The 11266-nt window shown below is 42.5% G+C and overlaps 2 protein-coding genes across 2 annotated transcripts in view; both read left to right on the forward strand.

The window, feature by feature from the left end:
* Window positions 1-785: 785 nt before the first annotated feature.
* Window positions 786-11266, forward strand: part of LOC126398404 (uncharacterized) — a 22662-nt gene continuing 12181 nt past the window's right edge. The window contains exons 1-2 of the mRNA XM_050057718.1: window positions 786-1365; window positions 2425-3081. Coding sequence (XP_049913675.1) covers window positions 811-1365; window positions 2425-3081 — 1212 coding nt within the window. The 5' untranslated portion in view covers window positions 786-810. The remainder of the gene's footprint in view (window positions 1366-2424; window positions 3082-11266) is intronic.
* Window positions 4980-8796, forward strand: LOC126398400 (uncharacterized). The gene is made up of 3 exons (XM_050057711.1): window positions 4980-5116; window positions 5231-5671; window positions 5960-8796. Exon 3 carries the CDS (start codon window positions 6905-6907, stop codon window positions 8414-8416), a length of 1512 nt encoding a protein of 503 aa, XP_049913668.1. The 5' UTR covers window positions 4980-5116; window positions 5231-5671; window positions 5960-6904; the 3' UTR covers window positions 8417-8796.

The raw sequence follows: 11266 nt of genomic DNA on the forward strand, positions 1-11266 counted from the left end.
TATCACAGATGGAAGTTCTGTTTTCACTACAGAATTATTGGTGATTCTTTGGGCTCTGTGGTGGACTGAGGTGGACACAAAACCAAAATCAGTTCTCATTTGTTCAGACTCAGCAGCTGCTCTGTTGGCTTTAAGAGGAGGTAAATCGAAAGCTCGGCCTGATCTTGTTAAAGAAATATTGTCTGTTCTGTTTTGAGTTGGAAAGACTGGGTGTGAAGTCAAGTTTTGTTGGATTACTGGTCATGCTGGAGTTGAGGGAAATGAAATTGCAGATTCTATAGCAAAGGCAACCCTGAAGAAAGAAGTAATAGATTTAAATATATCTCTGGGAAGAGTGGAACTGAGAGAAAGAATCAAAGAGGGTGTTGAAAAAGAATGGCAGGTACTGTGCGGGAAAAGGAGACTAGAAGAAGGTAGGCTATTATTTTTCTTTACAGCCCCTGGTTAGAAAAGCCAGTTATAGTTTTGGAACTCGAAGTGCTTCTGTTAAAATCTGCAGACTGAGGCTTGGGCATTGTGGATTGAATCATGTGGGTGTTCAGAAACAATTAAACATGTTTTTTGGAATGTCAGATGTATAGAACAGAGAGGAGGTCTTTTTATAAGAAGTTGTCAGAGCTGGGTCTTGAGACATTTTCTGTTAAATCTATTCTCGGGCAGGGTGAGATGATTACAAGAACAGCCTTACAGTTCCTGAGTGAAGCAGGGCTTTATGTGAGAATAAAAAGACTTTGTCCAGTGGAGGGCAGTGATACGCCAAGTAGCGTCGATACTGCCAGAAACGAAGAAGAAGAAGAAGAAGAAAAAGAAATGGCTGAGCTGTGCTCGCAGAAAACTCCGGCAGAGTTAGTGGATGTTTGTCGCGTTTGCGGCGACTCATTCTCGCCAACTAAGAGAAACAAACATAATGTTTTACAAGGCCATGGCTTATCCGTCCGGCCGGACTATACCTTGGCTTTGGAAGACATCACAGGAGAACGCGTTACACAGGGAGATGGACTACCCAAAGCGGTATGTGGGACCTGTCGCACGCTTTTGCGACGGTATGGACGGAGCAAAGCTGATGTGGAGGGAATTGGCTCTTTCGTAAAAGAAAAAGCTACCACAGTGCCGAGGTTTAAAACATGTGCCCCCTCAACACCCAGTCAGCAGCTCAAAAGGGAACCAGGTCCTCCAGAAGATAGTCACGGCAGCAGTCCGGCGTTACGAAAACTTTTCCCGAGTGGTGAGGCCGAGGGTACAGATCCAGATGACATGGGCGGTGTAGTATCATTAGATGATGGGGCGACCAGCAGCATGAACGCAGAACAACATGTAGCTGCTGAATCCAGGCCTGAGCCCCAACAGCCCCAACGAGTAACTAAGGTAAGCTGTTTAAGAATTTCAATCATCGTAGTCAAACTTATTGTAAACATAAACAAAGTTGATAACACTCTTTCTTTTGTGTAAATTTTTAATAGACAGACAGATATCTTTATAGACCTTTTTTCACGGCAGCCATTTTGATATGAGATAGTAGGACAAATCAGGTGTTACCAATGCTACTAATTAAGGTTCTGTTGAATTTAGTGTAGCAGAGCTTTTCTAATGAGCCAACATGCACAATAGCAGCACCTGACTCTGTTTGGCCTGAATGGAACAGAACCTTAATTATTATAATTGGTAACACCTGTATTTGTGCTACTATCTCATATCAAAGCGGCTGCCGTGAAAAAGGTCCATTGTCATTGTATTAAAAGCACAACGGAATCGCAGGTGCTCCTCCCAGCAGTAAAAGATTAAGAATAAAATAAATAAATAAGATTGCATTTATATCACTCACTCATGTACATAAAGGCACTCACTCGCTCACGTATGTAAAAGTCAGTCATTACACATGTACAAACAACATAAAACCACTGTAAACATTCTGAATATATTGCACTGTCTTTGAGAGATATTGCAGTTTTTAAATGTCAGATATGTCACAGTTATGTGTAACCCTTAAGGTTGGTGTGTCAGTGTGCTTGTATGGCTTTAGGATAGAGACTGTTCAGAAGTCTGTAGGTATGTGTTTTAATAGGCTCTGTGCACCAGCTCCACTACTTCCTGAAAGGAAGTGGGCATGTTTATTTCATGTCCTATACTATTGGAGTAAGTGATTAATCAGGTGTGCGGCAAAAACAACCAGGGCACACCTGATTAATCACTAATCTGGGGTTAATAAAGTAATTTATTATTTTTTAAACTGATTATGGTTATCCCAATTACATGTAATCCATTACTAACAAAACACACGCGCACGCACACACACACTGTGGTCACTATGTGGTTCTTGTAATGTTCATCTATCTGCATGTCGTGTCACCCTGGCAAAATCTGTCTTTCATTAAGGCCTTATTTTCAAGGAGTTTTGTAATGTATTTGTTTTTCTCTCTCTTCAAGGTTATTGTCACCCATGGACCTGCCACACTTTCCAGGATTGTTACTGGACCTATTGAGAAGATTGCCATGTGTCTTCAAAGGAATCATACCAAAAGATTGCCAAAGTTGGTTATGGATGTTCCTGGTTTAGACAACATTGCCATTAAACAGGTTTTTAAGCGTGTAGACAAAGAATGTCAAAAACTGACTGGTAACAAGTGGAAATCCATATTGAAAAAAACAACCCCATCAGATCTTAAAAAGTTTTCCTGGGATAAAGTTCTGGATGAATGGAAGGAGAAAGCGCCAACATTTCTCCAGTTTCTGAAATGTGCAAGTACCGTTTCCACCGAAAAAGGGGAAGGAAATGCTCGTGCAAAAATATGCAAAATGGCAATGGCCGGTGCTACTCTTCTTCGAGCACGTTCGAAATTCATGTGTGCACCAATGTACTTAAATGCACTTCTTATGCAGCACGCAGGAGCTAAGAAGAGGTGCTATGATAGATTTGGCAGGATTGGCATCTCTGTCAACAGGAGAAGCTGCCTTCGGAAATTAAAAACTATCAGCTTATCCTGGGACAAGAAATACCTGAAGTGGAAGAGGAATATATGTGCAAGGTCCTCTGAGATGGCCGAACAATGCCTAGACCACCAACCTCTTCAACATGACCAACAGGTAGGAATGCATTTTATGGTTTACATAATAATCAATTTCTTAAAAAAATAAATGCTTCTTGCTTCCGCTTCTGTCAAAATTTGATGGATGGTGACCATCACTCCTTCCTCCGGGGTGAACACCAGGGTGAACGCTGTGTGTTTAAAGCAAGCTTATTGATGAGATAAGCAGGATGTTGGGAGGGGGAAAAGGATTGTATATATTTGTTTGTATGTTTGTGATATTCATGATTCACAATATCACGATATGGTGACATAGAAAGGAGGTTAAATGGAAACATCATCATCAAAGTCTCAGTGCACGTCCTCACCATCTTCTTTTTTCTCTTTCTCTTTGTCTCACACACACACACACTCTTACTCACTCACTCACTCTCACACACACACACACACACAGCAAATTAAATATTCAGTTTATTTAAACTTTTTTTTTGACATGTAAAAGTTTCAACACGTTAATTATATTAGTTACAGAGGGTGAAAAGATGAGTTCTAACGACTGAAAAGATTAACGGTTAAACATTATTGTGAAAAGTACAAGCAATTCTCACCGAACAACCCAAAGTGTAAACCTAAAGTAGTCAAACGTCCTCCTGACCTCCACACACTATTCACTCTGTTAGTTTCTTCAATCACCTTACCAGATGTAAAACAAACTAGAAAAGACAACCATTTATTGATACAAGTGTTTACTAGCTTTACCGCTGTTTACTAATCTAGACCATACGCGGTGACCTTTAAGTACATACTACAAACAAGGCATCAATCAGGGGTGGTCAAGAAAGCATAGGTTACTAGGCATGTAACGATATGTCGAATTTCGCGGTGTCGCGATAAAATAAATTCTCGATACCGTCGTGGGAATGCCACGGTAGTTATATAGCTGCGTTCTCCTACAGAGCCGGTAATATGACTGTGTGACTACATTCCCCATAATCCTTTGCATGCAACTGCACGCGCAGGTGAGAGCAGACTCGTGCAGACTCGTGCAGCTCAGCCTCTCAGCCTCCGACTCTGACCCGTGCGTGACCGGAGGAAACAGCGAATAAAAGTAAGGAGATTGATTGTTCTTCTCTGTGGGTGTTCTCCGCGACCGTTCGTCATAGCGAGAAGCCACACATATCACGTTAAACAGCGGAATCGTGGCTTTCCGACAAGACCAAGCACTTGTCGGTAGTCCAATGTTTTCCCAGCGAAAACAAATGATACATTTACACCAAAATAATGTATAACAAAGCTTTCATACAGCTTTGCACACACATTACTTTTGGATGGATTACTCGCGAATGCAGGGTTGCATAGAAATGCCACGCATATCACATGAAAGCGCAGGAGCAGAGCTTTCCTCTCCTCATCTCCTGTTCTGAGAAAGTGTTAGGGTCTCCTTGATGTCAAGATTGTCAACCTGGCGTGAACAAACTGAGTGAATGTGTGTTTTTGAGTTTTTCTATGACTTCCAGGGAAATGGCTGGGCTTTATTTATCTTGGTTTTCTTTTACACACATCTCTACCCATCTCTCTACCCATCTCTCTCTCTCTCTCTCTCTCTCTCTCTCTCTCTCTCTCTCTCTCTCTCTCTCTCTCTCAAGTTAAAAATAACATGCTGTACAGTGTACATGCACTATTTTTGAAGAAAATAGCTATTTTTAACAATAAATTTTCTCTTTTTTCCCCTTGTATAAATATTGTGATGTATATCGTATCGTGGACTCTTTATCATGATAATATCGTATCGTGAGTTTCTGGTATCGTTACATCCCTATAGGTTACCATTTGTACGTTTTTCTTTAAATACAGCTTTTTCCAGCTTCGTTAGTTACTCACACCAAAGAGCGCATTTACAAGAACACCAAGACCTATCATGGACAGTGGTAAGAAAACTTTTACCATCTTTTTAAACCATTTTCTTGTCATTTAAGTTTCACCGCGATCTGTTATTTATTATTATTATTTTCAATTTACAGACTTCATCGATTTAATAGACGAAGGTTATCTCATGAGGTTTCCCAGCCAAGAGTATAACAACCTTTCCGACTGTAAGTCTTGTTGTTGTTGTTGTTGTTGTTGATGTTGTTATGTCACGCATTGTTAGCGCACATCTCATACGCATTTACACATCTAATACAAAACATATTCTGTCGTTTTTACAGTCACGGCCGATAATCTGGAAGAGTTGGGCAAAATCATTCGTCAAGCAGAGGCCGAAGGAACTAAACAGTCTGCTCCGGCGCTGGTTCCCTCACCAGCCAGCGTGGGTAAAAGACATGACCCGGTGCAATGATTGTCTCAGACCCCCGAGGCCCTGACACCGTTCGTCTTGGCACAGCCGCCACAGTCCGAGAGAGGAATCTCTGAAGCCTCAACCGAGACTCATCAGCTCCTGCAGCCAGTCCCCCAGACCGCCGCTGCCGCAACTCTGAGAGCGGTCGATGCCGCTCCGGAGCATCCGAACGAGGTTACACGTCCTCCTGCACAAGCGCCACAGTCTTCTGTGGTCGGGAGGAAGAGGCGTCATACAGCCGGCGGTAGCACCGGTAGCACCGGCAACAGCAACAGTCGACAGAGTTTTTCTCATAACACTTATAAAACTGGTGAGTCAAAACCTTTTATTTTCTTTTGTCAAAAATAAAACGCAGGATCTGTGTTGGCTTCATGCTGCAATGCTACAAACAGGAAGTTAGACCATTATTGATATAGGTCTGACGTGAAACGCGTCGGCTCATAAACGTTCCCCCCTAACCAACAAACGTATATTTCATATTTATTACTTGTTTTTATTTAATTTAGAATACAATTTGAATAAAATAATTAATAATAAATAATCCTCCCTCTCCCTCCCCCTCTCCCTCTCTCTCTCTCTCTCTCTTTCTTTTTTTCAGCAAAAAGACCCAGAAAATGTCCGCATAGTTACAAATGTGCGACCTGTCAGAGGGAGAAAGAAGAATTACATCTTCTCGTTGCTAATGTGCTAATAGACATGAGCGAGATCCTCTTGGTGTTTGAGTGTAGGTTTGGATTGTTGTTGTTGTTGTTGTTGTTGTTTTGATTTGTTTTTTGATTTTTTTTGTTTTCTGTAACCATGGATGAAAGCAACCGCCGTCCCTCAAAACTTGATGTGATGATACAAGAATTAAAGCAGAATGTATTAAATGAAGCTCAGGAACCCACTCAGTCTTTATGTGAGGAACAATAAGATAAAGAAATCCCTGACCCACTCACAGATCAATGGCTATCGCAGATCTTAATCATTCTCAAAGCATTTTAAACACCATAAATCAATGTCAAGACTTGTTGAATCAAATCGTATCCAAAAGTTAAATTTAAAATCTGCGGCGTAACCGTAGAAAAAGATTAGAGTGAGGAGCACCTGTGTTACATACAGCGTTTACTGGCCGAGACAAAACATACAGAGAAATAGATTTTCTACGATTTTGAGATGTACGTAGACTCGTCAGGAGCGCACGTCCCTTTTCTGGTGTGTACAAAAAACGCTCAACGGCAAAAGGTGGAATGCTCAGGGTGTAGATTGTGCCAAACAGTTTATTACGCATTTCAGACGACCTGCGTACAGAACATCTGTCTTTATCGCTCACAACGCTAGAGGATTTGACAGCTACATCGTGCTGAACGCCATACTATCTCTGAACATGAAGCCAGATGCGCTCGATAGTCTGTTTCTTGACAAGCCGTCTGTCGGCTCTGCCTAAAGCCCTAGGTTTTCCCGATTAAAAACAAGGGTTTTTTTCCCCCATCGATTTAGCTCCGAGAATCATTTAAAGTACGTAGGCCCCTACCCAGAGCCAGAGGCCTACAGCATCAAACAAATGAGCAAAGAGGGCAAGAGAGAATATCAAGCGTGGTACGAGACGGTGCGTCACGGCAATTTTGAAAAAGAAGCCATCCGCTACTGTCAAAACGACGTGGATATTCTCGGACAAGCCTGCGGCATTTTCAGAAAAGGTTACATCAATGAAACGGGCGTGGACCCTTTCAGTTGCGCCACCATCGCTTCGGCCTGCATGAAAGTGTTTCGCACAAATTTCCTATGTCCCGACACCCTGGCCATTCAATCTCCCGACGACTATCGAAGACGTCGCAAAGCCTACTCAAACGCAGGCGTTCAGTGGTTAGAGTGGGTGTCGCATACCGAGGGCGTCTTTATTCAGCACGCGTTGAATGCGGGTGAAAAACAGATTGGTCGCTACTTTGTAGACACTTGCGTCGAGGTCCGAGGTGTGAAAACGGCGTGGGAGTTTCTGGGTTGTTGTTGTTATCACGGTGGTCCGTCTAGCTTTCAGTCCCATGACACCTGCCCTCTGACGGGTCCACTAGGACACCCCGAAATAGTTCACCGAGATTTCAAAGAGCCGCAAAACTACTTTGGGTTAATCAGGGCCGTCGTCTACCCGCCTCGAGGTTTGTTTTTCCCCGTATTGCCCTACAAAACAGCCACCGGTAAACTGGTGTTCACGCTCTGTCGAACGTGCGACGAGCTTAATTTTCAGGCCGGCTCATGTACGGATGACTATGAGGCTAGGGCATTGATGGGGGTTTGGGTCACTCCCGAATTTAACAAAGCCTTGGAGTCGGGGTACCGCTTAGGTAAGATCACAGAGGTGTGGCACTTTGATAGACACAGCAACGACATATTTGTAGAGTACATGCACGCTTTTCTCAAGGGTAAACAGGAGGCCTCGGGCTACCCCGCCGAGGCCTCGGAACAGGAGAGTAGAGAAAAATACATTGCGGACTACAGGGCGAATCAGGGGATTTTGCTGCACGCGGACAAAATTCAACCAAACACGGCTAAAAGACAGGTGGCTAAGCTCTGTCTAAATAGCTTATGGGGAAGGTTTGCCCAGAGAAGTAACCTGAACCAGACCGTGCTCGTCAGGGAACCGGAGGAGTTTTTCAGCTACATGTTTTCAGAAAAACACAAAGTCAAATACTTTTTCTTCCTAAACGAGACCACGGTTCTGATTCAGTGGTGTCACGGCGATCTGTATATCGCACCCCCCAACAAGACAGACAACGTGTTTATTGCGGCATTCACCACAGCCTACGGCCGTCTAAAGTTGTATGACTATTTGCAACAAATGCAAAATCGGGTACTTTACCTCGACACCGACTCTCTAATTTATGTCGCAAAAGAGGGAGAGACCAGGCTCAAACTGGGTAATTATTTAGGAGACTTGACGGATGAGTTGGGCGGTAACACGATACGGGATTTTGCAGCCGCGGGTCCTACAAGTTACGCGTACTTGACCAAAAATAAGCGAGCCGTGCTGCGGTTGAAGGGCATTACTCAGACGCACAAATGTCAAAATCAATTTTGACAGCGTCAAAGAGCTGGTAGAGGGCTACCTGCAAAACCACCGCACGGGGGACAGGAGGAGGAGGGGTTTATTGAGACTCTTCAACACGGCATAAAGAGGGATAAAAACGGGTTTCTTCTTAAAAACTCGTCATTTTTAAAAAGGTTTCATGTGGTATTTCACAAGAGACGGCTGCTTTCCACAGGTGAAACGTTGCCGTTTGGCTATTGAAATGTTTTCAGTTGACCAGCGGTTGTGGAAAAACTTTTTTGTAAAAAGTGTATTGGAAAACTGTCAATGTTTTGTCTCAGGTGCCTGAAAATATTGTATGGATATATACTTTGTTTCAACCCATGTACGCAGAGCTGCAAAAGATGAATAAAAAGATTAAATTTGTTGAAGGCCTGCTTGATTCTTTTGATGATGAGAACCTGTTTCTGCGGGATCAAATCACTTGATTATCCTGGACGATGTCATTTTTCAGGCCTCTGACCATCCTGAAGTAGTCACGATTTTTACACAATACAGACACCACAGGAACATGAGCATCATGATGTTGACGCAAAATGTTTTTCATCGGGGCAAACACAGTCGGACCATCAGCTTAAACAGTAATTACCTGGTCTTGTTTAAAAACCCCAGAGATAGATTACAGATAAATATATTGGCTCAGCAAATTTTTCCTTCGCGAAAAACTTTTTTCAGAAAGTTTTGAAGATGCCACCAGAAACGCTCACGGTTATTTAATCGTAGAGCTCACCCCAAATTGCCCAGAACAAGAGATCGGGGTTGTTACCAGAGCAGTGGCCGGTCGTCTATCTACCTAAATCGCGGTCTTCCTGAATCATTATCATGTCTGCGTGTTTAAAAAGGAATGCTTCTTTACTGCGTGTTTTGTGTCACGCCACGCCTCAGAGCCGTAAAGATATTCTTAACCTAGGGCTGGGCGGTATGACCCAAAATTCATATCACGGTATAAATTGAATCCCTTCACGGTAACGGTTTATATCGCGGTATAAATGTCGCGGTGTAAAACTTATAATGGAAGTGTTTCTGAATGGGTTTTGTAGTCCCTTAGCAATTAAATTGATTTAAAAAACAACAACAACAAAAAAAGCAAAGATATAATGTAAGTTTTTGAGCATTTATTGTGCAGAAGAACAACAGAAGTAAGGATAGTGCCTCAGAAGTACAAAAATTCTTACAAAAATAAAGTGGATATTGTAAACAGTACTTCAAGTAAGAGAGGTTTTCTATAAGGCAAAGGACAAAAACAGTGAAAAGGTTCTGTAATCCAAAATAGTGCAAAAGTTACCAAACACTAAATTTTCCACATCTTTTCCACACAAAAATAAAATAGATATTCTAAATAACACTACTTCAAGTACACAGAACAGGCTTTTGTTCTCTTGTGCAAAAAGTGTCACTGAACACTTGGTTTCATATTTCAAATTAAAACCAAGCTGCAAACACAAACACTGAACTTCGGTTGCCAACAATAAGGTTTTTTTCTCTAATCCAAAGTAGTGCAAAAGTTACCAAACAAATTTTCCACATCTTAAAGAACACAAAAATACAATTCTAAATAACACTACTTGAAGTACACAGAACAGGCTTTTGTTTTGTTTTGTCTGTTGTGCAAAAGTGTCACTGACTGACTGAACAATATATTTTTAAGAGAGAAACACTTACAGTACACTTAGCATCTTTTCAGAAAAAACAACAATAACAACACTGAACTTTAGTGTTTACTCCATTTCACTTGCTTCCCAAGTTCCCATCCTCTTTTATAGGTTGTTAGCCAGAAACACAAGCTTTTGCCACCCTTGGGAAATTAGCCTGGTGCAGCCTCCACCACTCTAGTGGGTTAGCTTCTCCGTCAACCTCCACTGACTGCAGGTAGCTTTTTATCTCCACTTCAATGGCATCTCTGTCAGAGAGAGCAGCTGGGCCAGGCTGAGTGGATGCTTTTTTGAAAAAACTGCCCAGACTTTGTTTCACCTTCTTAGCCTCTCTCTCCACAGCTCCACCAGCAGCTGCAGTGCTTGTTTGTGGGGCTGACTCTGTGTTAAGTACAGCTTCAGCTTGCATCTCAAGCAGTGCTTGAATTTCCGCTGCTGCTCTGGTCTTGATGTAGTCCTTTCTGTCATCAGCTATGTATGAGTCTTTAAAGCGTGGATCAGCAAAGGACGCCATGTCCAGCAGGTCATTGGTAGCAGGGTCAGAGTACTTATCATTAAGATACTGGAGGATAGCCGTCTTCATGTGTTTTGTCAGGTCTGTGTCATCATCAGAGTGAGGAAGAACTGTATTGTTCAGCAGATAAAGCACAGGTCTGAGGTATGACACACTGACGTACTCCTCCCCAGACAGTGCATCGGTGAACTCCATTAGAGGGCTGAGGGTCTTGTTCACAGATTCCCAAACATCAATGTCCTGCCAAGTAGGTACAGGGTTAGACATCTGGGTACTAGATGTCTGGTCTTTTTATCTGCTTTCAGGACCTGTGATATGGCCTTCTCCTGTTCAAGAACCCGCTCTATCATTTGTTGTCGTGACCCCACCTTGTTGGTGTTTCGGTGATGAGCCTGTGAGGAGGCAGGTGTAGGTCAGCCTGGACAGCAGCCAATTCTCTCTTCCTTTTCCATGTACAGTGGTGTGAAAAAGTGTTTGCCCCCTTCCTGATTTCTTACTGTTTTGCATGTTTCCCACACTTAAATGTTTCAGATCATCAAACAAATTTAAACATTAGTCAAAGATAACACAAGTAAACACAAAATGCAGTTTTTAAATGAAGGGTTTTATTAATGAGGAAGAAAAAAAATCCAAAGCTACATGGCCCTGTGTGAAAAAGTGTTTGCCCCCCACTCC

This window comes from Epinephelus moara, chromosome 12 (genome assembly GCF_006386435.1).
Source record: "Epinephelus moara isolate mb chromosome 12, YSFRI_EMoa_1.0, whole genome shotgun sequence".
NCBI lineage: Eukaryota > Metazoa > Chordata > Actinopteri > Perciformes > Serranidae > Epinephelus > Epinephelus moara.